This window comes from Muscardinus avellanarius (assembly GCF_963383645.1).
Source record: "Muscardinus avellanarius genome assembly, chromosome: 17".
Lineage (NCBI taxonomy): Eukaryota > Metazoa > Chordata > Mammalia > Rodentia > Gliridae > Muscardinus > Muscardinus avellanarius.
In genome coordinates this window covers 29,053,405-29,080,844 of record NC_137803.1, presented here as the reverse complement: position 1 = coordinate 29,080,844, position 27,440 = coordinate 29,053,405, and the positions used below count along the sequence as shown (strand labels likewise).

At 47.3% G+C, this 27,440-nt stretch overlaps 1 protein-coding gene across 3 annotated transcripts in view; it reads right to left on the bottom strand.

Moving 5' to 3' along the window:
- Window positions 1–27,440, bottom strand: part of LOXHD1 (lipoxygenase homology PLAT domains 1) — a gene marked incomplete at both ends in the record, with an annotated part of 168,985 nt that overhangs the window by 58,645 nt on the left and 82,900 nt on the right. For 2 of the 3 annotated variants that reach the window (XM_080714787.1, XM_080714788.1), the window contains 10 exons: window positions 663–829; window positions 6,876–7,009; window positions 9,014–9,168; window positions 9,606–10,083; window positions 12,223–12,383; window positions 13,936–14,128; window positions 16,480–16,676; window positions 17,849–17,925; window positions 21,147–21,307; window positions 24,321–24,475. In XM_080714787.1, the coding sequence (XP_080570913.1) occupies window positions 663–829; window positions 6,876–7,009; window positions 9,014–9,168; window positions 9,606–10,083; window positions 12,223–12,383; window positions 13,936–14,128; window positions 16,480–16,676; window positions 17,849–17,925; window positions 21,147–21,307; window positions 24,321–24,475 (1,878 nt within the window). The remainder of the gene's footprint in view (window positions 1–662; window positions 830–6,875; window positions 7,010–9,013; window positions 9,169–9,605; window positions 10,084–12,222; window positions 12,384–13,935; window positions 14,129–16,479; window positions 16,677–17,848; window positions 17,926–21,146; window positions 21,308–24,320; window positions 24,476–27,440) is intronic. The other variant, XM_080714789.1, reaches the window with a different exon arrangement.

Below are 27,440 nucleotides of genomic sequence, written 5' to 3'. Positions count from 1 at the left end.
TCCCAACCCTGTGCTGTGAGCCCTGTGATTAGTACTAGGCTCTTTCCTATGATCATTTGGCTGTTGCATGAATCACTTGACTTGCAGTATGTGTTGTTTTGCAGTCCCCCTTAGTCTGGAAACTTCCCGTGGATGGAGATGATGTCACAAAGGAAATTTTCAATCAATAGCATTGATAAGACAGCCTGAGGAGATGCCTGATGGCTGTGAGAGTCTGAGACTCAGCAGTCAGGAGCCCTGGTCTGACTACTCCGGGCTGGGAGGAGTTGAGAGTTTCAAGGAGGGGAGCACAGCATCATAGGATCCTTGAAGGCTACTGTTCATTGTTTTCCTGGACACAAACACCTTGGGAGCCTATCATGTGCCCAGATGGAAGGACAAAAGATGCATCAGAACTGGCTACAGCCACCCGTTCCTTACCATAACTCCATGTACCTGTAAGCCACATACTTTACACTGAGCCCTATGCTAGATGCCAGGGAACATGCCTCCCACTGACCTCTGCTTTCTTGCCATGGAGGAATGAGGAGAAGTACAGCCAGATTGTCAGAGAGGGAGATTCTCAGATCCTTTGGGAAGGGAGGGAAGATGGAAACTGAGGGTGGGGAAGAGGCAAGGAGGAAGGATGCAGGGGGGAAGAAATCAGCATTAGTCTAGGAAACCTTTTTGCTCCAGGGCCAGGTTGTCGAGGGGGTTATTGTCGCTTTGTCCCCCACCCTCCTCATCCTCGCTGGGCAGCACATAGGATTCGTCCACTGGCAGCAGCTCCCTGGACAGCTGGCCGTCATCTTCCTCCACAGCTAGCCAGCGTTGGCACGGAAAGTAGTACCTGTGGGGGGTGGGGGAGGTTGGGAATGTCCCTTGGAAGGACCTCACGCAGGAATGCTGACGGGCTGAGAATGAGGGTACTTCATGGGGCCCAAGCTTCCTCTGATCTGCCCTCCACAGCATTGCTCTCCCATCAGCCCATGTTCCTCCCAATCTGTCCTCTAATCATTATCCTTCAGCCTGAGAATTGCCCCATAAGCCTCTTGCCTGGGGTAGAGAACAAACATGGGGAATTATCTCCAGATGCCCTATTAAAGATGACTGACAACATACCTGGAATATAGCAGACTCTCCATCAGAGCTATACTGGATGGAAGAAGCTGGAGTATAGGGGCTGTTCCAACACTTTCTGGAATTAACCTGTCAGCCAGAGCTACTTTGGCAGAGTGAGGTACACAGCAGGTGCTCCACACACCTGCTGAGTGAATGGATTCTCATGGGATGAACCAACTGCGCTTCAGGATGTGGAGAAGGAGATGGCCTAGTGTCAGTGAGGCCCCTAGGGAAGGGAGGTCCCAGTCAAACTCTCCCATGGGGAGACAGGGCCCAGCACTGGAGAGGGGCCTGGACAGAAGGAAGGTAAGAGACCAGGACGAGAGAAGCAGCAGAGAAACAACCCTGCACTCAAGTCCTGTCTAAATCCTGGCTCTTCTACTAATTGCTGGGTGGCCCTGAGCAAATCTCTCGGCTTCTCTGTGCTAGTGTTGTCAGATTTAGCCAACAGAACTACAGAGCTCCGCGTTACATTTGTGATTTTAGAGAAGCAACGAATGTTTTTGTGTATATCCTATCTTATATTTGGGACATACTTATATGGCTAAATGGTAAGCTCTTAGTAAGAATTTGCTACTGTTTTAGTTGTTGCTGTTATTACTCTTTTCCTTCCCTTTCTCCTGGGCTCTCTGGAAGCTCTGGGCTAAGTAGTTTCTCTCTGGTTCCTAAGCTTCAGAACAATTCAAAAGGTTAGAGATCCTAGCCCATTTTTAAGTTGGGGCACTGCACCCGTTTATGCCTCTTCCTCCCCTTGCCCTGATGTGATGCATAAGAGCATATCTTGGGGTGCAGCGTACTCCAAGGGCCTCACCTCTGCCTGGGCCCCATGTTCTCCTGCGGTCCTCTATAGCTCTGTGCTAACATGCTACAGGAGCAGGGCCAGACAGAGCAGAGATCATGACCTCAGGCTCGGTGGTGGGGAGGGGCAGTCCTATATCCATGGACGTGGGTTGAAAGATCAGGAGGAGCTCAGCCTAGGGTAATAGAAGTTAAGTCACCATTAATTTATGTTCCAGGGCTGGAGATGTAGCTCAGTGGTAGAGTACCTGCAGAAGGCTGGGGTTTTATCCCCAGTTCCACAAATAAGAAAAGTGACTTTAAAAAATTAAGAGTCTTTATGTAAAATCCATACTGTGTCACTTCTCAGCTTTTAAGTGTATGAATGGGAAAGTTAAAACTTTATTCAAATAAATAATGGATGAATAAAATGGTATAGTTTTAAATCGTGGCCAATTAAGGGAGAGAGACGGAGACAAAGGAAGGGGTGGAGCTGAGCAGAAGCAGGGACAATGAGAGTGGGGAGTCAGCTGGGGACAAGGACAGAGGGAGAGACACACAAAGAAAGAGCCCTGGAGGTTAACTGGGGAGAGAGAAAAGAAAGAAAGACAGAGAGGCACAGCCTTCCACGTGTACCGCGAGTGGGCGCGTGCAGCTTCCACGGAGCAGGAGCTCCCATGTCCCCAAGACACCCCGGCAGGCCTTGAAGACCCTCGCAGACCCACAGCTGTGGTGCCAAGAGCACATTCTCTCTCAGAGCTGCTCCCAGGACAGACAAACAGCCAGAGCAAGTCCTGGGATTGAGCTGGGCCTTCAGCCTCCTTCCTCCAGGCTCAGCAAGCACAGAGGAGATCTTTCCTGCTGACCCCTGTCCATCCTTCCACAGGAATAAATCTCATTCCAACAGAGATCTGGGCCCAAGGGAGGGAGCCGGCTGAGCCTTTTATGGAACAAAAGGAGAGAGGCATATGGGAGTTCTGAGTCAGAAACCATGCTGTTGAGACAAGGGCAAGGGAAGGAAAAAGCCAGGGTCTGAGAGAGCGGGAGGGTTTAAACTGAGCATCAAATGAGAAACTGTAAGCACTAAAAAATAGCACTTGAAAGTAAAAGTTGAATGCAGAGATTATAATGTTGAGTATTGTAAAACGTAAATAGTTTCACATGGACCTTCCCACTTCTGTGTGTAAGCTAAAGGCGGGACCAACATCAAGTGTAAGTGAACTGGAGATGTGGTCATGGGAAGAACAGGGTCAGGAACTCAAGAGCTTTGGTTTGTGCCCTTCCTCTGCCAGGCACTGTTCTAGGTCCTGTGTAGAGAACACAGATGGAGTCACAGATCCTACTGTGGGGAGAGGAGCCAGGACTCAACACACCAGTTCTCTGCAGGGCAGATGACAAGGGACACAAAGAAAAGTGAACAGAGAAAGAGGGAGCGGGGAGGGAGCATGCCAAGCCCCACCGAGGAGATAACACCGGCAGACATCTGCCTTCAACACTATGAGAGTGAGACCAGGAGCCGTGGTGCACACCTGTGATCCCCGTATTTGGGACGCTGAGGTAGAAGGAACACAGTTTCGAGGCCCATCTTAGAAATTTAGCAGAACCTCAATAGCTGAGCTAGGCCCTGTTTCAAAATGAAAAATAAAATAGGGCTGGGGTGTGGCTTAGAGGTAGAATGCCCCTGGGTTCAAATCCCAATACTACAAAAACAAAAAGTATGAAAGTGAGTGAGTGAGCCCTGGAGGCTCAGGAGAGGGGACAGCAGATACAGAGACCTCAGGGTGGGACCAAGTCTGGTGGGTCCCATGAGCAAGGTAGGAGAGGGTCTGGGACCAGGATGGAGAGGCAGGCAGGCACATGGGCAGACCCTAAAGACCACGAGAAGTGCCTTGACTCTCCCTCTGGAGCAAGGCTCTGCAGAGTAATGGGATCCTGGTCGCTGGGCTGCTGCAGGCACTCGGCAGGCCTAGGTGAACCAGTCAGGAGGCTTTGACCAGATGAAAGAGAGCAGAGGAGATGGGATTGGACTTAAGTTCTCCTGAACAAAGGGCCAATGACTTCTGCCAATGGACTGAGTGGGGGTGTGTGTGAGGAGAGAGGGGCTGAGGATTTCCAGTGTGCCTGGAGGCTGCCATCTTGGTCCTGGGCAGGTGAGGGATCATGGCAGTGTCCTCGAATCCTTTCAGCTGCAAAGTCCTCTCCTGAGTTGTGAAAGCTGGGGAGAGCCTGGAGAAGGCCCTATGCATGTCCAGAGAAGGCCATGTCTCACCAAGAGAGGGGGTTCTGTTCCCTCTGGACTTTTGTGATTTCATATCTACCTCCCAAAGCAGGCTTTGCTCCAGATTGCTCTTGGCCTGGAGATCGTAGAAGTCTTGTCATGGAGCCCTTATGAGAGAGGGTTATTATTAAAGAAGTGCAGGCTAGTGACACCCACAGAAAGGGATGGGGAGGAAGGGTAGAGGAAGCAAAGAAAAGGGAAATAATAGGCAAAGGAAAGAAAAGTAACGGGAAGATTTCACTTATAAGAGTGATTAAAACAAAACAAAACAAAAAACCAAGCCAGGCGTGGGGGTGCACGCTTGTAATCCCAGTACTTGGGAGGCTGAGACAAGAGGATTGCAGATTCATGGCCAGCCTCATCTTAGTGAGACCCTCTGCAACGTAATAAGGCTCTATTTCAAAATAAAGAATTAAAAATAGGGCTGGGGGGTGTAGCTCAGAGGTAGAATTAAAAAAAAAAGAGTGATAAAATATTGTATACATGGAGCCGGTTTGTAATCCCAGTATTTGGGAGGCTGAGACAGGAGAATCATGGGTTCATGACCAGCTTCTGCAAGTAGTGAAACTCTCATCAACCTAGCAAGACCCAGTTTCAAAATAAAAATAAAATAGGGCTGGGGGTATAGCTCTGAGGTTCAATGCCCCTGTGTGCAATACCCAGTACCAATATGTATGTATGTGTGTATGTATGTATGTGTGTATATAATATACCTGAGCATAAACTTAACAAGAATGTGTAGCAGTTTAGACAATTACAAAACAGTACATGATACATAAAGGAACAGGGAACAGTTGAATAAGTGGGGAAATGGACCTGGGGGGAGCACTTAATAATAATCTAAATGAGCAGTTCTCCACACATATTCTCCACAAAGAGCAATCAAAATTTCAACAGGATTTTTTTTTTGCAAATCACTTAATATCTTGATTTGAAAAAGGTAAGAATAGCTAATATTTTTAAAGAACGATGAAAAAGGACAAGTAATGACAGATATTAAAAGAGATTACAAAGCTACAATAATTTTTAAATTGTTGGGCTGGACCAGAAATGTCAAATAAATGGAACAGGATAACCCCGGTGGAGCTGCAAGGGAAAGCCGCAGATACTCATTTTGTCTCTAGCCTTATGTTTCCGCAGCACTTTATCCCTTCCCAACAGACATGCCTTAGACTTTCAGAACATCTTGAGCAGTAAGCCGGCGTGGCCCAACTAAGCCCATTTATCAGAAGAGGAAATGCAGCCAGAGATGAAGAGATTTGTCCAGGGTGAGTTTTCCACAAAGGCCAACACCCTGGTTCCCAGTCATAGAGTCATCTTACAGTCCCTAGGTGAAACCACAATGACCTCATGGAAAACCCTAACACTGGGCCATCTATAAGCTATGTTCTGTGTCCCCTTGGGATGGCAGGACAGGGTGGGGTGGGAGATTTGGGGGCCTTATCATCCCCTATCTTGAACAGAGGAAGCCCAACAAGAAAGCATACTCTAAGAGACAGCTAGAGGCCAAGGAAATTACTTATTTGTTGGGTGCCCACTAAATTTCAGGTACTGACAAAGCCACTCGGGAGTTTGTAGGCTTTCCTCAGCCCTACTCCACTCCACTTCACACAGAAAGGCTTTCTTTTATCTGTCTTGCCCCTGAATTGCCTCACCCAAGAGGCAATATGGTCTATAAACACCAGATTCCACACTGATGTTCAGGTCCTGAATTTTAGGTCCTGCTCTGGCACCAGTTGGCTCTGGGGTGGGCCTTCGCCTGCCTGGAACTCCTTCACCCACCCCAGCTCGGGTGGTGGCTGTGGGTCTCCAGCAGGGGCCAAATCTAGCTTACCGCCTCTGGATGTACTTCCCAAGAGCTAAGCACTGATTTCCCATTTTAAAATGGTTGGAGTGAAGCCGGGCGTGGTGGCGCACGCTTGTAATCCCCGCGCTTGGGAGGCAGAGACAGGAGGATCGCGCAGGTTCGAAGCCAGCCGCGCGCGCTGGCTTAGGAGACCCTGTTTCCAAAATGAAAATGTAAAAATAGGTCTGGGAGTGTAGCCCGGAGGTAGAAGGGCTTCCAGGAACCCCAGTACCACAAAAAAAAAAAAAAAAAAAATGGTTGGAGTGAAGAGGCAGAAGAAGAATAGTATGTTGTAACATGTGAATATTACATTCAGATTCAAATTTCAGTGTCCACAGATAAAGTTTTATTGGAACACAGCCACACCTGCCCATTTAGGCACCACCCGCAGCTGCTTTTGTGGTCTGCCAACAGAGCTATCACTGCAGAGACCACAGGGCCTACAAAGCTGGAATAATTTTCTATGCTGCCTTTTCAGAAAAGAGTTGCTGATCCTTGGCCTAGAACATTAAAGCCAGGTGCCAGCAATTGCCTTCTCTATGGAGAGTTTCCTGGCTGAGACTAAGCCTCGATAAGTAGAAGTCTAATAGGGATTGAAATCTGTCCTTTCAGAATTGATGCGTAAGAGTGACTGGCGTGGATGTTCTACCAGACTGCCATCTGACAGAGCAAGAAGCTCCAGTGGTTGCCCACTGAGAGGGAAGGGAGCAGGCAATGCCACCCAGCCTGGGGCATGTGCCAAACCTACCCCCAGAGCAATGACACATCAGAGCCAGCCCACCTCACCTCAGTCTCACCCAGCCCTCCCTCCATCATTTTTTGGGACTTAGGGACAAGGATGGCCTCTCCTTCCTCCTCTCCAGCCCTGCTCACGTGGTTTCATTGTTCACGTCGGTGATGTCTATTCTGTCCAGGAACCAGCCTGGTCTGTTGCCTGTGTTGTCATGGCGAATCCGAATCTTGGTCAGAGCCCCCAGGTCAATGGCGTAGATGGTAAAGGTGTCTGTCTAGGAAGGGTCAGAGAAGCATTAGAAGGGTGAGTCCCATTTTGTCCCCAAGTTACCATCAGCTGTACCCCTCTGGGGACTGGAACATCTAGAGGTGGACCATAAGACCCAAAGCATCTAGGGATGGGCAATGGAAAACCTGACTCTAGTCTGGTGTTTGCTATGCCTATTGTTTTTAAAACCAGCCCCTGCCAGGGCATCTTCATACGCTCACTGTATCCTGGAAGGTGGAGGAAGTAGGGGGAAAATGAAAGTGGTCGTGAGAGAGAAGCACAGAGAAGACAGGTTGGCTGGTTGAACATAGAGATTCCATGCTTATGTGTGCACATAGCCTCCAATTTTTACTAAGCCACTTCTATTATCCAGTCCTGTGCAAATTGGCAGAAACAGAAGACTTGGAGTTGCTCACCATTTAGGTGGGAAGATGGAACGTGAACCGTACATGTGTATGTGGACCGCCATAAGCATTGTAGACATCAGACGACACAGGGACCCCATAAGAGAATGGAGTCTTCTGAACTATACAATTTTTTATTACTTTTTTAAGCATTCAGATCTTCATCAAACTTGCAGAAATAGTAAAATGGAAGTATGCACACCTTCATTTAGATTCTGTACTTAAGTGCAACATTCTCTGTATTTCTCTCTCTCTCTCTCTTCTCCCCTTGCTTGCTATTTCTCTCTATACATTTTTTTCTGAACCAATTGAAAGTAAGTGACAGTTATGTTGATCCTTCACCTCTAAAAATTTCAGCGTGGGTTTCCTAAGAACGAGGACATTCTCATACAGTCACAGTGCAATGATCAAACTCAGGACACTTAACCTCAATCAGTCACGTGTCACTTAATGATGGTGACATTTTTTGAGAAGTATTTGCTTTTCGTCATTATGTGAACATTGCAGAGTATATTTACACAAATTAAGACGACTGTGATGTCATTAGGTGATATAATCTTACATCATCCCTGGCATAAACGCCATTTATCATTGACCGAAATGTTACGCAACATGTGATCATTATAATCTAATATGTACTCCATATTCAAACTTTATCAATTGTACCAATTTTGTCTTTTATAGCAATTTTTCTTTGATCCGTGTATATAGTAGCTATGATTTTTCAAGGGGAGCACTGAAATGCAGAAATAAACTCTGATCCTCATGCCATGAGAGGGAGCGTTGAAAGAAAACACCCAGTACACCTGAAATAAATCAAGTGATGAGCATGGAAAATTTTAATGAACTTGGTTTATTATTTTTCTTCCTCTGCATTGATGAAAGAACATGGTTTGATGATGAAAGCAGGAGTGGGAAGATGAGATAGGGGCCAGGGGATTTTGTAAAATCGCAAAGGACAGAAATGACAGCTCTATTTTTCATGCTTTTCCCTTTACACCTGAAAGAGTGTGTGTGGTGTGTGTGTTTCTTTCATGGATTTTCATTGCCTTGGGAGACAGTTTAGCCTTGGCAGCCTGTCTTTCAAACCCCTCACGGGTCCCACCCACTCCCATATACTCACTGGGCTCACCCAAGCTTAACCACCGCTGTGCCGCACCAACCACAGCTCAGCCTTCCACCTCCACATCTTTGCTCATGCAGTCCTGGATTCTGCAAACATCTTTCACTGTCATCTTTATATGTCTACACCATACTCATCTGCTCAGTTTAAGTCGCTCCTTCTCACCATGCCTTCATCTAGGCGCTAGCCCACTTAGCACTTGAACACCCTCCAGATTCTATCCTCTGGCAATTCCTGAGGGTCAGCTAACCTTGGGCTCCATGCACCAGCATCTGCCTGTTCTTTTCTCATCCCCCCACCACCAATCACTGGTGCTTAAAGAAGAGGCACTGCCACCAAGCCTGGTTGGATTAAAGAAAGCACCCCGCTAGTCACACAGTGGATACTGTGCAGGGCTGAGGCGTCAAGTAAATCATCAAAGGCTTCCGCATCCCATATCTGAGTCCCAACCAACCCCCAGGGATCAGAGAGCCCTCAACTCTACCTGCCCCTGCTCAAACTTGTTGGACTTGTCCGAATTCTTCAGCGGCCGCTCACCAGTGTCCCCATACTTCTCACCGTAGATGGTCAGGAAGACGTTGGCATCAGTGCCAGCCTTGGGCACATTCCCTGTGATCACCTGGACCTCGTAAGTGTTGGCTGGAGATACAGAAAGGTGTGACATTGAGGATACCAGGGCCGTGAGGTGGATCTGAAGCCCTGCCTCTCAGATCCAAGCAGATCCTGAGCGGGGCAGATCTACAGATATGCTTGTACCAACCTAGTACTGAACCTGCCCCTCCTCCCGAAACCAAGAGCAACATTTAGCCTCAGCAACCCTCCTTCCTATGTCTCCCACATTTCATAATATCAAGTCGTGTTGGAGCTCCTCCCAGAGCCACTGATTTCTCCTGAGAGTCTGGAGCAAGAGCAAAGCTCAGCCCCAGACAGAACTGTCCAGGGTGGCTTCAGATGCAGGTCAGGAGAGCTATTTTGGAACCAGAATGGGTCCCCACCCCTTTGGCCTCATGTGAAGGAGCTCGAGTCACCCTGCCCCTCCCTGGTCCCTTCAGGGGACTCTGGCCCCACAGGCTTACGCTCAGGCCCCGGCCGGCCGGCTGGCACCAGCTCCACCACAAGCTCATTGTCCTCCTTGCCCCGGGCCAGCCAGCGGTGGGCTTCGAACTTGTACTGCTCAATCACCTCCTGCATCCCTGGCCCGAACTCCTCCTCAGACTCCTCCTCCTCGGATTCCTCCTCCTCTTCCTCCTCTTCCGATGAGGACTCCTCGGACGAGGATTCCTCCTCCTCGCCTTCCTCCTCCTCGTCGCTGCTTCTTCTCTTCTTCTTCTTCTTCTTCCTCTGCAGCTTGGCCTTCAGCCGCTCCTTTTTGAGCAGCTGCCGCAGCTTGTCCTTCTCCTTCTTCTTTCGGGCCTCCTGCTCGGGTGTGAGCTCCACCTCCCGCACCACGAGGTGCCGCAGCCACACCGTGTCCACAAACCAGCTGGGCCCGAAGCCCTCGCCTGTGTGCCCCAGCCGGATCTTGTAGATCTCGCCCACGTCTGCGGCCTCCAGCTGTGCAAAGTGCAGGGCAGTGGCTGGGGCAGCTGCTGGTGTCCTCCCCGCCGCCCCCAGGGAGCCAGGTACAAGCCCGGGTGCTGGGCTGCCTGGCAGAGGCCCCGGGGCCTCCACGCTCTGAAGCTTCTCTCTCTCAGAACACAGCCGGCCTGGTTGCTCTGGCCTGGCCCCAGCGACCCCCAAACTTAGTTCCTTCTAACCCCTCTGGTGGTCAACCTGGTCTCCCTTTTTCTATTTTCTCTCAAACACACACAAACATCATTGCATGTACACACACACACACACACACACACACACACCACTCAGTTCCCTCACTTGGCCTGACTCTATTCCTTCTTTACCCCTAACTAAAACCTATGCATTCAGATTCCTGTGCTTTATTATTACTTTAAAAAAAAAGTTGTGCCTTTCTGTGTTCTCTTTCCAATTTTTTCAATAGTAAAGATATATAATGAGTAAAAAAAAGAGTAAAAAAATTTTTTTTTCAAAAATTAAAATCTCACCCGTGTTCCAGAGGCCCCAGGCCCCTCCCGAGCACACAGCCTCAGTTTGCCATCCTGGCCCTTCCCGAGAGCTGCAGGGCCCCACTTGGCTCTGGTCCTGGCCTGGGCTGGATGCCCTCTTCCTCCTCAGGGCCTGTGGGCTCCTTCAGAGCAGGGGCCCGCCCAGTAAACATGGGCTCCGTGTAGATGGAGGCCTGAGCCTTGGGTAGCACTGTTTCTCTGTTCTGAGCACAGGCTCTTCGGAAGGGCCTGCAGCTGAGGTCCCTGCAGAGGGAGGCGCACATGGGGTCCCTGCTGTCGGGCTCCTCTTAGGCACCCTGATGCTGATAAACCCCTTTATCTGAGCCCCTTTATCTGAGCATTTTATCTGAGCATTAAATCCTCTCCCATCAGTTAACCTACTTGAGTGCCAGGGGAAACTGAGGCCCAGGGCTTGTCTCACAGTTACTCAGGATCCCTTTGATTCTAGACCTAGAGGAGAATACAGGTCCTCTGACCTCCTGTACATGAGCCCTCAATGGGGCCAAACAATCATTGTGAGAAAAATACCAGCCAACATGGAGCCCAGAACCCAGGGAGAGTGAATTTAACCTTCTCAGCTACTTAGAAGATGGGTGCCCGGCCTCATAAGTCATTTCTTCAACACATTAGCTCCTCTCTCTAGCATTTCTAAAGTCCTGGCACCCCTGCAGCCACCCCCATAAGGAGACCTGTCCTTCTAGCCACACCCAACCAGGTGGCCCCAGAAGATGCACTTTTTAGACACATCTCCATAACTGGCCAGTTTCCTGGCAGCATTACCTGACATTTACCCTTTTGATCGTTACAACGTCTATGAAGACAGGCAGGCAGTCCTTGCAAAGCTGTGTTTTAACTATTGAGGAAGCTGAATCTTAGAAAGGTCAAAGATTTGGGCCTTGGCCTCCTCAGAAGTGGATAAGGGCATCTGACTCAATGAGGCCCCTCTGGCTCTATCGTTCCAGACACCTGTGACCCTGGCCTGGTCCTAGCTCAATCACAACCTTCTCTGGGCAGTGGGAAAGGATGCTTCACTGAAGGCCAAGATGCCTGTGGCACCTGAACACACATAAAGCACCTGAACACACATAAATATATTCCTGTTTGCACATATATGAAGACACACACACACACACACACACACACACACACACACACACTCACTCACTCCTGGGTCCAATATAATATATCCATGTGTCTCTCGAGGGGCACTTCCCTTGCATCCTGTGCTTCTGGTAGCATGCTCATATTCGCATCTTTTTTTTTTTTTTCTACATAAAGATTTGCAAAGGGAAGAGAGGAAGGAGAGAACCCTCGATCTAGCCCGGTTCCTTCATCACATCCCCAAAACTAGGTCCAGAGAGAGGAGGTTTCTGTTCACCCAGGGTGAACTTGGCTGAGAATCCAGGTTTTCTTACTCCCAGTTCAAACCTCTACACCCTGCTCAGCTGCTCCTAGGAACCCTCCAGGAACCCAGGAGAATTCCAGACCTATCTGTGTTCACCCAGCTGGAGGGAGGCAGCCCGTTTTTGAGCGGGTATTGAGTGAAAAAATAACACCCACGACTCCTCCTGGTGCCTGGGACCTCTCCTGGCACCTTCTCGCCCCCACATACCTGGAACGTGTCCTTGGATGCCCGCTCAAAAACTTTGGAGCGGCTGGAGAGGAAGAGCACTTCAGTTTTGCCGTCCTCACCATAGATCTGCATGTAGACTCGGGCTGTGGTGCCCGCACCACCCACGTCCCCTGTCCAAACGTCAACCTCGTAGTGGACCACTGGGTGGGTGAATGTGGCAGAAATGGGATATTCAGTAATAATGGCAACAATGAGAGGGACACAGCAAACATTTTCTGAGCCTGTCCCCTGTGCCGCCTGGTGCTTCCCAGCATCATCTTCTATGACCTGCTCCCTAGCACCACGAGGAAGTACAATCATCCCTACTGTGCAATTGGACAAACCAAGGCTTCGAGGAATTGGGTAAGTGGTGGAAATGGCAGCCCTAAGCACAGGACTCTACTGTCCAGTCATCCATCACCACGGATGCCCATGGCACCAGGAGTGAGGACTTAAGATACCAGCTGGTGTGGGGCATGTGTGTGTGTGTGTGTGTGTGTGTGTGTGTGTGTGTTAAAAGAGCTAAATCCGCTTCCATAATAGAACATGAATAGATAATGTCCGATTATTTATAATAGAAAAATTAAAAATGAATAAGCATATTATTAAAATGTTTGGAGCTAAATTTCAGAAGAATAAGCCAAAGTAATGAAAGCTGCTACTCTAAATAATAAAGGAGATGAGGAAAGGAGATGAGGAAAGAAAATACTGCTTTTTTTTTGCAGTAGTGGACATTGAAGCTAGGCCCTTGCACACTACTTCTGAGCTACATCCCCAGCCCTGCCTTTTCTCTTTATCTTTCTGACTAGTACCTGGACCACTCTGTTAGGATTCAAGTGTTCATTTGTAAAAGAGAGGAGGAACCAGTCCTCACAATGTCGGGTACCATTGCAAAGCATGTGTGCGTGATATAGCTTTTGAGGAGCTTTGGGTAGGCTGGAGAGGTGAAATGCACACGTGAGAAGATACAAAGAGTCCTTTAAGGGGGAGACGGCTCTGGATGGCGTTCCTTCTCCAAGCCTCCTAAGGATATGAGCCGTGGGTAGAGTGGATGTGAGCATGCAGAGGTGAGAGAGGGGACATTCTCTTGCCCACTGTGTCCCATTGTCTCCTCCACCCTCTGCATAACCTCACACGTTATGAAAAGCCACCCCTGTCCAAGAAGCTCTGCCGCCTACACCCCTGCTGACCCCACACCCTGCTCATTCTCTCCCCAGCTCTGACTTGGCCTTATCCTTCCTAATTTTTGTCTCATGGTGAGATGTAAAGCCTAAGGGGGCAAGAGTTTTGTCTATCTTGCTCATGGCTGTCTCCACAAAGCCCCAAGCAGACCTAGCACAGAGAAACCTTGGTAGACACTTGTGGAATAAATGAATGAAAACTTCTCTCTCCCGAGCCAGTCTTCCCAGGGGACATGGACTATGCCTCAAAATCCTCTCCACAGGGTTGAGAATGTACATTTCTGAATAATATCACTGGCTGCCTTTATCCCAGAAAAAAAGTTCCATCCCCAGTTTCTTCACCCATAAAACGAGCCCTACTGCCTCCCAGAATCACAGTACCAGAGGCAATTGGAAGGCCCCATTATCTCTGCACTGGCCCCCTCTTTCTACACTACTTGGAGACAGGACCCAGTTACCCCACGGTCCCTCCTTCCCCAGCCCCACCACACAGAAGAAGCAATGCTGACGGCCCTGCTGGGCCTCTTCCTACATTTCTGGATCTCCACGACCTCGCTGGGGTAAAGCTCCACCTCCAGGCGCCCGTCAGCTTGGTTCTTGTCCAGCCAGCGGTTGGCGGGGAAGGTGTACTGCTTGCCTTGGCGGGGCACGCGGATCTGGACACTGCCCAGGAACCAGCCTGCGTGCATGCCCGTGCTGTCGTGCCCAATCACCAGCCGGCTGATCTGGAAGGGAACCCCAGTAAGGACGCAGAAGAAGCAGTGCCCAGAAACTTCCAAGCCCCGGTGCCCATCTCCTGCATGTAACATCTCCCCTCAATTGGGGTCTCCAGTTCCCCAGAAGAGGGTAGGTCCCTGACTGGGGGGCCAGCGCATCACCTCTCCTGCCTCCAGCCTGCATCCCCTCCTCTAGCTGTGAGAAGCAAGGGGGGAACAGATGTTGGTTGAACTTTGAAAGCTCCAGTGGATGCTTAAAAATATACATGTATATAATCTCAGTACTTGGGAGGCTGAGAGAGGAGAATTGCAGGTTCAAGTTCAGCCTCAGCTACTTAGTGAGGCCCTTCGTAACTTAGGGAGACCCTGTTTCAAAATAAAGAATAAAAAAATCACGGCTGTCTACACGTTGCCCAGTATACAAAGCAGTATTTCTTTCCAAACCCAGAATGAGAAGAGTGAATCCTTTCTTCCCACCCCCAAATGTGTGTTGGATCCCAATATCAAATGTGTAACGCTTAAGTCAGTCCTGTTCTCAGTCTTCCTCTATTTTCTTTTAACTCATAAAGATTATTTTCAAGGCCCTCAGTATATCTGTATAGTTGCTTACCTGATAAATTCAATATTAATGACTTTAAAGTACTAATCTATGCCAAAGATCACCTTTTGTTTTACTAAAGATTACTTAGAAGAAATAAGAAAACTCATGTTTGCTCTTCAAGTTCTTCCAGTGTGCCGAGACACTGGTTTACACTTTATGCCGGATGTGCTTTTCTCTAACAGCAGTACTCAAGACACAGTGGGGCAAAAAACAAGACCCTGAATGATTAGAGATGTCACCACTAAAAACTAGACTTGTAAGCTAGGACTTATTATATGCAAATATTTTGAAAACAATAAAACACATTTGTACAAAAAAAGAATAAAAAATAGGGCTGGGGGTGTAATTCAGAGGTAAAATGCTCCTGGGTCCCATTCCCAGTATCATACACACAAAAAATTGTGCATGCATGCCCTTTAATCCCAGTACTTGAAAGGCTGATACAGGAGGGTCGTAGATTGGAGGCCAGCCTCATTAATTTAGCAAGACACTATTTCAAATAAAAGAATTTTAAAAATGACTGGGGATGTATCTTTGAGCTGGAATGCTCCTGGGTTTAATCACCAGTACAAAAAAAAAAAAAAAAAAAGTGAAGTTTGTGGTCACATGAAAAATCAAATACTCAATATGTCTGCCGTTGCCCTCTGATAGCTATTATTGATCTGATTTAATTTGGTTTAAACAATACTCTATCATACACATTTCTGAGTTTCTTCTTTGAAATTCCCATTCTTTAGGTGTCAGAATATGTAGGCGACCTCTTGGGGCTCTATGCTTGTGCCCAATTCTTCCTCTTACTCCCTCCTCTTACTCTTGAACCTGAGAAGCATTTTCTCTTTCCAATAACACTCCAGAGCCACTTGTGTTGTTATCTGACATGCTAACACCTTTGCCAGGAGGCCGCAGGGATAGGAGTGTAGAGGGTTCTACCCTCATCTTTATGACTACTTGACTTTTCAACATTCAGATTGCTTTTATGTTTTGTGGACATTTTAACATCAAATGGAATGATCAGGCGACCTTCAAAAACCCTTCCAGCCCTGAGATTCTTTCTGTGATAATTGGAGGGGTGACACAAGCCATGACTGGTGCCCAAAGACCAGATTTAGAAAGCTGTCTATGAAAGCCCTATTCTGGCTCTTCCAAACACGGCTCTTTGCAGCTGGTAATGGAAACACCTCACAGCCAAGTGCCTGGTCCCCTGAAACCAGCTAAGCTCACATAGCTTAAGCACTCTCTGGTGCATAGCTTATAGGCACAGTCACCTCTCCTGAGAGATGGGAGACCCTTGGGTCCATTCTCCAAGGCAGCTTCTCTCAGGTCCAGAAGTATGCGCTAAAACACAATTGGGATGCACATTCGAGTCTGGAGTGGGAAGTGTTTCCCCCAATCCTTTTAGTCCTTCCTTCTCTCTTTTTCTTCTCTGTACCCAGTGTCCCCTTCCCCAGTGTCTGTGATCCAGGTACACTGGTTCTGGCCATGTAGGTAAAATGCTGGAAGTAAAGCTACTGAAAATACATGTCCCATCTGCAGAGAGGCTCCAGGGTGCTTGGTCACTGTCCATACATCTTTAGCTGCTCTAGGTTATAGCTGGAAAACAACATTGCTCACTAATAATCTCCAAGTGGGCAGCTGTTTTCTTCAGAATGGGCTCACCTATTGGTGCATGAATGTGTCTGTGTTTGTGCACATGCATGCGGACACATATGTGGATATCTGCAAGAGAATGAGTGAGAACGGAATTGGGAAGGACACTCACAGTTCCAATGTTCAAGGTCTCAAGGGTGAACTCGTCCACCCGGCCACGTTCAAAATAGTCTTTGAGGTTGTTGTCAGAGACAAGAAGAACTTGCTTGATGGTGTCAGATTTTTCCCCGTAGAGTTTGATGTAGACCTTCGAATCCGTGCTGGCTCCAGAAACATCCCCAGTCTTTATGCTAATGTGATAGCGGAAGTCTGAACCGGCCGAGGCAGCGGGAGAAATGTGGGCAGTGTTAATGCAGGTCAGTGGGAAGAGCAAGGACAAGACAGATGCCCTGGGTACCTGTCCCAGCTCCATCCCTTACTAAAGGCCCAGGCGTTCAGGGTCTGGGTGTCTCCTAACCACAGGCATGGGTCACCTCCTCTCCCGAGGTCCTTCCTAGCTCTTAAGTCCTACAATTCTGAGCCCAGACTCTGGACACTAGGTCTGACCCCGTGATTTGACCTTAGGAAAGGTCAGGTACGAACATCTGGCTACACCAGACTTAGGCTACCCCATGTGACAAAGGGAGAGAAACAACAAATGTGAGGTGTTCATATTGTTGGGCTTCAGAGTTAAGTTTCTCTTAAATTCTACCTAAAGCTCATGGTCAAGCTACAGCACTTGAAGAAATTTAAAAATTCCTTATTTAGCTGGTGCATGCAGGTTATTTTAGTATTTGGGAGGCTGAGACAAGAGGATTGCAGGTTTGAGGCCACATTTGGTAAGACCCTCAGCAACTTAGTGACACCCTGTTCCAAAATTAAAAATTAAAAAGGGATGAGAGCGTAGCTCAGAGGTAGAATGCCCCCGGGTTCAATTTCCAGCACCAAAAAAAGTTCTTATTTTTTAGCCCCTTCTAAATGTGTTTCTGCTCTCAAGAAAATGGTAAGCCGGGCGTGGTGGCGCACGCTTGTAATCCCAGCATTCGGGAGGCTGAGACCTGGAGGATCAGGGTTCGCGGACAGCCTCAGCTACTTAGTGAGGCCCTCTGCAACTCAGTGAGACCCGGTTTCAAAATAAAAAGAATAAAAAATAGGGCAGGGGGTGTAACTCAGAGGTCAAATGCCCCTGGGATCCATCCCCAGACCTGCAAAAAAAAAAAAAAAAAAAAAAAAAAAAAAAAGAAAGAAAAAGAAAAAAAGAAAAGAAAATGGTAGATGCCCTCTGAGATTGGCACCAATTACTGGTGTTATTGTTCTTGTTACCCTGTGACTCATAAGTGTTCAGGGCCTTACATTCACGGCCACATAGAACTGCATATACAAGCACAACCGCAGAAGAAATTTCCAGACCCTCCCTCAATGAAATGAAGAGCACGTGTTTTCTCAAAGGCTCACTAGTTGAGGAAGGGCACCCCCACTACCTGGTCATCAGGACAACTCACTCTTCAGTGTGGCATTGCTGTCACTGGGCAGCAACTCTCGGACCAGCTGCCCATCATCCTTATCCTTGTCCAGCCACCTGGTGGGCAAACGAGATTATGTTAACTTTCTGAGAGGGGAAATCAGCCCCCAAACCATCACACACTTCATGCCGAGTCTCCAGGGGGCCAGAGCTTTGAATCAAGCAAATGAAAGCAGGTCTACAGGAGCTCCTAACAATAGTAAGCACCCCGCCTGGACCTGGGAAGGTCTCCCAGGAGCAGGTGACAGCTGGATGAGACTGGAAGAATGGCAAGGAGTTGACCAGGAGAAGAAGGAGGAGCATCCCAGAGGGGACATGTCCAGATGGGAATCCAGGAGCTAGCCAAAGGACTTCATGGATGGAATGTGGCGAATGAGGGGCAGAGAGCTGAACTGTGAGGCTGGTGGGGACCACAGGATGCAGGGCCTCGGCGGTCACAGTAAGAAGCCATCAAAAACAACTGCTCTTCTTTCTAAGAGCCTACTGTGTGCATGGCACTGTGCCAAGGGCTCTAGAATGGGAGAAGGCAGAAAGGACACAGAGATAAAGAAGACACAGCCCAGAGTGTTGAGATTAAGAAGCTAAATGCGGCACTGAAGCCCAAGAATGTGATGACATTGGATCAAAGTAAGCATTGTAGGGACTGAGAGGAAGGAGAGGGCTCGTGTCGAGGGGCTTAGATCTGAGTCCTCAAGCATGAGTGAGATTCACCTCCAGGGTCTGTGCCCTGGGTGCTGAGGCTTGGTAGTTGTGACATAGCCATACGTCATTGTGATATGGCCCAGCTCTCTGCTGGTCATCCCTGGAGGAAAGACACTGGACTATCCATTTAGAAAGGCCACTCGCACTGAGCAGAGAGACCCAAGCTGAGAGATGAAACCATCGTGCAAGCAGGAGTTGTCTAAGCCCCATACTCAGGCTGGTTGGTGATGTGGGGCTAATGGCACCTCAGAATAGGCAAGGCAGGCCTCAGGAGAATCTCCCCACTTTATGTCTTGGGGCTTGTCTTTTTAGCTCATTCCTATGACACCCCAGAGAAGGAAGCAATTCCCAGGCCACAAAGCCTGTGAAATAAGTCAACACATGGCTTCCCTGCAGCCCTCCTCCCCTGGGCCGTGGGCCTCTAGAAACTATAGATGTTTCTGCTCAAAGGACACGCCATCCTAGGACCAACAGAGGCCAAAACATGGTCTTCCCCATCCCCTCTTTTCATACCTTCTCTTCCCAATTGCACGCTCTCCCATTCCCATGGCCTTTGCTGCCATTTGGCTATTAGCTAACTCTAAAATGCTAACCCCCTGCTCACATATAGCACTTCCGTGGGCTCTGGTGCTGTGGATCTAGAGCACCAAAGGAAATCTGAGACTCCAAGATGTAAAGATACGTGATGGAATCCTGAGCACTAATAAAGGGGATTTAGGAACAGGGGTCTGCTAGCTGGAGCCCCCTAAGTTGACCCATCAGGACCTCCCCTTCTGTTTGTCCTTCTGAGGCCATGCTGGCAACTCCCAAAGTCACAGAGCCTACAGAGAAGGCTGTGATATGCCCTGACCATGCATGTACAGGGCGTGAGGGGTGGAAAGCCAGAGGCCCCCAGGGTCAAAAAGTCCTGGTCTAGCTGGGTGTGATGGCGCACGTTTGTAATCCCTGCAGTTGGGAGGCTGAGACAGGAGGATCAAACAGGTTCGAAGCCAGCCTCAGCTACTTAGTGAGGCTCTCAGTAACTTAGCGATACCCTGTTTCCAAATAAAATATAAAATAGGTCTGGGAGTATAGCCCGGAGGTAGAAAGCCCCTGGGTTCCACCCCCAGTACCACAAAAAAAAAAAAAAAAAAATTCCTGGTCTGCCCTCTCTTCTCTCCGCTCACCATTCCCAGTACCTCATGGTGGAAAAGGAAGCCGTAACTCGTCATTTTGTTTCCACCTAAATGCAGGTATTAATAGATATTTCCAAAAAAAGATGTTTCCTTTCAGCCTCAAATGCTCCAGCCCAGTTTCACAGCGAGATGTTGCTTCATTACTTTATCTGGGCTCACAGCACTGTGCACGTGAGTGTGCTCACATATGCGTGCGCGCACACACGCACACACACACACACTCACACACACTCACACACTCACACCTGTCCTAGCTAAAATGCTTCTTGATCCTGACAGAGAAGGCTCAGGAAAGAAGTGGTGTGCAGGCTCAGGACCTAGGTTAATCAAGTCATGTACGCTGCCCCAGCAGGGCTCTAGGTGAAGGCAAAATCACCTGGATTCAATCAAAACCTGAGTGATGTTCCTTGTTCTAAAATGGATTAGGATTAGGGACTTTTGAAGTCAATGGGAAACCAAGCCAGCCATGCAAGGAATTCAAATGCTTCCCCCAGAAAAAGAGCAAAGAAATTTTACTTCATTCACAAGTGGAGGAAATGAAATGTACACAAAGTAAGATAGCTTAGAGATGTGGTCAGTAGGCTAGTCAAATTAGAATACACCTTTCATTCAAAAGCTTAGTCATGCAACTAATTCTCTGAGGCAACACCCATTTAAACTCAAATTGTCAAGATATACCAGGAGAAAACATCGACATTTCAGTTATTTCCTTTTTTGTTTTTGTTTCTGTGGTACTGGGAATGGAACCAAGGGGCATTGTAACTCCAAGCTACACCTCCAGCCCTAGTTTTTAGTTAGTTAGTTAGTTAGTTAGTTTGTTTGTTTATTTATTTATTTATTTATTTTGGTGGTACTGGGGTTTCTGGAAACCCTTCTACCTCTGGGCTACACTCCAAGACCTATTTTTATATTCTTACTTGGAAACAGGGTCTCTTAAGCCAGTAAGGCTGGCTTCGAACCTGCGCGATCCTCCTGTCTCTGCCTCCCAAGGAGGGGATTACAAGCGTGCGCCACCACGCCCAGCCATAGTCTTTTGATTTTTGAAACAGGGTCTCACTGAGTTGCGAAGGGCCTTGCTAAGTAGCCGAGGCCGTCCTCGAACCGTGATCTTCTGGTCTCAGCCCCCCAAATGCTGGGATTACAAGTGTGCGTCACCACGTCAGGCTAAACATTTTGGTCCTTAAATAGAGCCAACTAGAAGTACACCTGAGCACTATCAGGAGGCGAAGTGGGAAGTGAGGCTCAGGTCTAAGTGCCACCAGTCAGGCCACCTCTTCTTGCATCTTAGTGGCATTAAGGCACTATTTTACTCAGTGGTCCTGGTAGTAGGGCTGGGTCTTCCTCAAACTCAGAAACCACAGCCTATGCTGGAGAGAATGAAAGCAGGTGGGACCCATATACCTGAGGCACGGGAACTCCACATTGTCACTCTCGGGCTGCCCTTCCTCTCTCACCAGCACCCGATCCAGGTACCAGCCGCTGCCTGAGCCTTTGCCATCGTGTCTGATCCGCACCCGCTTCACCTTCCTCATGGTGACGGACTCGATGGTGAACTCATCAGCCTTCAGGAAGGGAAAGACAGCAAGGTCAGCTGGACGGTGGCCATCAGGACCCAAACACCAAAGGGAGACACACCCAGAAATCACAAGAGGCAGGGCTGACAGATTGGGCGGCTAGTCTTTCACAGGTCGGACCTGGCTACCTATAGAATGAACCAGGCTCCCAGTGTTTTCTTCTGAAGTATCATTCAGCATCAAATTTTCAACAAAGTTTGGAGCATTTTTTTTAAATCAAATAATGGCCATTCCCTATAATCTCCTTTTTGTGTGTTGTGTGGTACTGGGGATTAAACCTAGGGGCATTCTACCTCTGAGCTATACCCTCAGCCCTATTTTATTCTTTATTTTGAAACGGGGTCTCACTAAATTGTGGAGGTCCTCAGTAAGTAGTGGAGGCTGGCTGTGAACCACAATCCTCCTGTCTCAGTCTCCTAAGTACTGGGATTACAAGTATGTGCCACCACACTGGCTTTTTTTTTTTTTTAAGAACCTAGGGGCAGTCTACCTCCCAACTACAGCCCCAGCCCTATTTTACTTTTCTTTTGGAAACCAGGTCTCACTAAGTTGCCAAGGTCGGCTTCAAACCTGCAATCCTCCTGTCTCAGCCTCCAAGTACTGGGATTACAAGCATGTGCCACCATGCCTGGCTGCATAATCTCCTTTTAAAAGACAGCTTTCCTGGGTAATACAGATATGTTAAGCTGTTATGACTCACTAACCATTCCTTGACTAATCTCCTCTGGCTCCTTGCTATAGAGGGATCCTGGCTCCTTTCTGAAGAGGGAAATGATCAAAATTGATTGGAGGGATCAAGTATTATCGCCAACTTTGCATTTCGCCTGCCACTGAAACAGCAAAAAATGTGGTAGGGGCTGGAGTGCTTCCAAGTCTACAAGCATATCTGGGAGCCTCCAGAGATAGCAACACTAAGGACAGGAGTGATGGACAAAGATGCCAGAAGACATGGGAGGAAAAGTAGGAAAGGCTGGAGAGAAGTGTGCATGGGTGGGTGGGAAAGAGAAAATATAAAAGTAAAACATGAAGTAAAGGCAGCCCTGTCTCCTCTTCCCAAATGCACCTGAGCTCGGCCCTCAATATCCTGCCCAGGGGACCTTTACCCACAGTCTTCAAATGTCCATGACCTGAGGACTGGGCCAGCTTGGGTTGGCCTCAGAGAGTCTCCATGCACATCAGGGCTCACCCTGCCCTCACCATGATAGTTTGGATCTAGAATATCCCCAGAGCCTTACATGTTGAAAGCTCAGTCCTCATCTGGTGGTGCTATTGGGAGGTGATGGAAACGTTAGGAGGCAGAACCTAGTTGGAACAGACAGGTCACTGGGAGTGTGCATCTGAGGGGTATATTTTGTCCATGAACCCTCCTTATTCTCTCTTTGCTTCTCAGTTGCCACAAGGTGAGCAGCTTTGCTCCACCACGTGCTCCCCACCACAATGTTCTGCCTGGCCTCAGGGCTCTAAGGACCAAGTGATCATGGTCTTGATCCATCAGCCAAAATAAATCTTTCTCTTTTAAGTTGATTTTTGTGTGGCATTTTGTTGTAGTAATGGAAAGCCGACTAACACACTCAGCAAAGAAGGAGTGGCAGAGGAAGGAGGCAGAATGAAGTCGCCTGTGAAACCTCCTCTGTGAGCTCACTTGAGCCCCATTTCACTGCAACAATGACTCTTCACTAAGCGTCTCCTGTGAGCTATGAGCCAAGTCTGACCCCAGAGGCAGTACAGCAGACATGTTAATTCTCACCAATAGCCCGCCACAGGCAGGTATCCTTTCCCCTACTTGGGGCATGAGGAAACTGAGACTCAGGGGGATGGAGTGATTGTCCCGAGGCTGCTTTGTCCCAGACTTTCCAGACCTCTTTATTACTCCACGAGACCTCAGTCAACCCACTTGATTGCTGGAGTCACAGGGGAACACCTAAGCATATTTGTAATGAGGCTAGAAACAGAAACCTAATTTTCCCACCCTTGCGTTTAGTATCTTTGTTTTCTCCTTCCAAAAGGATGTGAACGAGATGCCCCCAGTGGTCCTGCCTAGGGGAGAACGTCAAGTTCCCACCCTGGCCCTCAGACATCCAGCTTTCCTCCAGCCTGGGTCTTCTAGTGCACACTTCAGAAGCCCAGCATCCTTCCCCTCCACGCACTCAGAGGTAAAAATGGTGTTGCTCCTACCTCTCAGCTTCTCAAAGGTCAGGGGTGGGGAGGGGAGTGTGACCCCTGTAGGATGGCTCTCTAGCTCCAAGCCATATAGCCTTGTGAATGCCATGCATGTTAGTGAGTCCAAGTGAGACAAAAGCTCAGGGACCTGAACCAGGACCTCTATGCCCCTCCCATAGCTCCTACCAGGACCCCCCCCCCCAGTTCCCTATTTCCCTCATCTAGAGAAAGGCTATCTGGTGGCTGAGGCCCCAACACCAGCCATCAGTTCTACTTTAAAACAGCAGGGAAGCCAGACATGGTAGCATACACCTATAATGCCAGTACTTGGGAGGCTGAGACAAGAGGATTGCAGGTTGGAGGACAGCCTTAGCAGCATAATGAGACTCTGAGCATCCTAGCAGACCTTGTTTTAAATTAAATAAATATGGCCGGGCGTGGTGGCGCATGCTTGTAATCCCCGCGCTTGGGAGGCAGAGACAGGAGGATCGCACAGGTTCGAAGCCAGCCACGCACGCTGGCTTAGGAGACCCTGTTTCCAAATAGAAATGTAAAAATAGGTCTGGGAGTGTAGCCCGGAGGTAGAAGGGCTTCCAGGAACCCCAGTACCACAAAAAATAAAAATAAAAATAAAAATAAAAATAAAAATAAAAATAAATAAATAAATAAATAGTTTGGGGTGTATCTCCGAGGCAGAGTGCCTGTGGGTTTAATACCAAGTACCAAATTAATTAGTTAATTAATTAAACTAAACAAATTGAAAACCCAGCAAAGAAGATAAAGGTAAAAAGAGGGAGAATGGAGTTAAGGTGGGGAGGGGCGGCACATCACTGCAACTTACATTGCCCTTCTCAAATAGGTCGGTGTTATTCCTGCAGTTGTAGAGCAGCCTCTCCCCTGTGTCCCCCACATCACCATAAAGGCAGAGATAGACGTTGGCATCAGTCTGTGCACCTTCGAGTTCCCCTGTGCACACAGTCACACGGTACCGGGCCACTAGACAGCAAAGAGAGGAATTCCATTGGTGGAAAATTCCTGCTCCCATCTCTAAGCTCTGCCTACCCCTCTCTTCCACCTCTCACCTGGGCTTAGGTTTATCTTTACCTGCAACCATCCAAGTCCCACTGCCTTGAGCTGGTCAAAAGCTGGTGCATTCCCAAGACCCTTGGCCTAGACAGACCAGAGGTTCCCAACCCTGACCAATTATCAGAATCCATGGGAAACTTATAAGAATTCAGATACCCAAGGCCCACTTCAGATTTCCTGAATCTCAGTGTCTAGAGAGAAGACTCTCAAAACTGAATTGTGCGCTTCCTCTGGAGACTCTGCTAGAACTGGTCAGTGTTCAGGGACCACTGGTCTAATTCAAACATTTTGGCCCTTGATTCCATCCAACTCAGCAAACCCTTTTGCCTTTGGTTGCCCTTTAATTCGTGTTTCCTGTTCTCTGTGGGAAGGTAACTTTTCTTTATAAGCCATGATGGAGGCGTCCCTTCTCGTTAGAACTCCCTAGCACCAAGGACATGCCAGCAAGTGATAAAGAGAAAGGCACAAGATGCCGTCACTGTGGGAAGGGCCATCACTTCTTCCTCTGTTGAAAACATGCTGTGGAGAGAGTGTACCTGTATCCCTGTGCATCACAATCTTCCTCACTTAAAATTAGCTAAAAAGTAAAATTTATTTCACTTATATATTCATATATTAATTTAGCTCAATATTTGTTTACCGAAGGCTGGGGTGCGCTACGCCACAAGTCCAAGGATTCAGCAGTGATCAAAGCAAACACCTGTTTCCATAAAGCTTATATCATAGTTGAGAATAAATGAGTAGAAAAGAAGAGGCAACAGTAAAATCATAACCAAATTATGACCAGAAAAAATTTTCAAGTTGTAGCTATAAAAATAGTATATAATAGAGTGATGTCTCAGACTGAGGAGGCACAAAGTGATTAAATGAAGATATTTTGGATATGCAGAAGAGATTGGGTCAGGGAACTAATGTTTGAGCTATAAAGTTGATTATCTCAATAGCTGCAGAAAAAGCCTTTGACGATATCTCATACCCATTCATGATAAAATCCATCAACAAAACAAAAACAGAACTCCAACTCATAAAAGTCACCTGTGAAGTACCCACAGGTAACATCAGACTTACTGATGAAGGACCAGATGCTCTGCTCCTAGGATCAGAAACAAGATGACGGTATCATCTCTGCCTACTTCTATTCATCATGATACTGGAGGTTTTATTTTATTTTATTTTGAAGATTTAAAGAAGTTTATTAAAAAGATAGAAATACAGAAAATAGTTACAGCCCCATGCCAAAATGGCATGAGGGGGGAGGGTGGCCTGGGCCAACTCACCACTCCCCCGATACTGGAGGTTTTAGATAAGGCAATAAGGCAAGTAAAGTTATAATGGAATCCAGATTGTAAATGAAGAAGTAAAATTATCTCTATTCATGAATGACACAATCATATGTTTAGAAAACCATAAGGAATTCACTAAAAAAAAAAACTACTGGAAATGATAAATGAGTTCAGCAAAGTTTTAGAACACAAAATCAATATACCAGAATCAGTCATATTTCTATTTTCTTGAAATAAACAATTTGAAAATGAAACTAGGAAAATATTTACACTTATAATAGCACTGAAAAGAATAAAATATTTAGAATATATTTAACAAAATGAGTGAATAGATTGCAATCTGAAAGCTACAACATATTGTTGAAAGAAATTAAGGCTCTAAATAAGTGGGCATAGAAATTCCCTATATTTACAGATTATAAGACCCAACATTAAGATGACAATATGCTTCCCACTAACCTGTAAATTCAATGCAGTTCCTCTCAGAATTCCACAGAATGTAGAAACTATCTGATTCTAAAATTCAAATAGCATTGCAAGGGACCCAAATAGCCCAAACAGTCCCTCCCTCCAAAAAAAAATAATACTGATAGAGGATTGTATTGGTAAAGATATGGAAAAGTTGGACCTCTCATGCATTATGAGTGAGAAAAGGTAGTTTCATAGTTCCTTGCATGTCGATGTTTATAGCAGCATAATTCACAACAGCAAAACTATGGAACCAGCCTAGGTGTCTGTCAACAGATGAATGGGTTACAAAACCGTGTTATATACACACAATGGAATTTTACTCAGCAGAAAAGAACAAAATTATGTCATTTGCAAGAAAATGAATGGAACCAGAGGATATTATGCTAAGTGGAATTATCCAGGCCCAGAAAGTGAAGAGTCATGTTTTCTCTGATATGTGGAAGCCAGAGAGAAACTGGGAAATCAAAAGATGCTTCAGATTAATGAGAAGAGACGCCAGTAGAACAGTGGAAGGGCGTCCAGAGAGGAAGGTGGAGAGGGGGAGGGAGACTTGATGAAGGAAACAGTTCAGACAATCCTCTGTACACATGGAAAGTCACCAATACCAATTTCAGTATTATGAAGTGGAGGGGGGGAGAGCAGGTGGGATCCAGAGGGAAACACACCAGGTGCTGTGCGCATGTATGTTCCTTCACACCAAATCTCAATATGTGTATAATTTCAGTTAACCAAAAAAAGTATATTATATATACATATATGTAAATGTTATGTTTAAATGGCAACCACAGAGTGACCCTATAACCTAACCACTTCACTCTTAGGTATATAGCCAAGAAAACATCTCTACACAAAAACGTGTATGTGAATGTTCATAGCATCTTTAATCATAATAAAAGTACTCCATGTCTCATTTATTTATTGAGAACTACTACGAGTTAGGCACTATACTAAGCAAATAAACTGTATACTGCCTTCTTAGAAATTCATGTGAAAGGAGGGCATACTTTTCCCCACTTAACATTATGTTCTTCAGGTCTTTCCATCTTCTTGCGAATGACATGATTTTGTTCTTCTTATTTCCCCCAAGTGGAAATAACCTAGGTATGCATCAACAGTTGAAT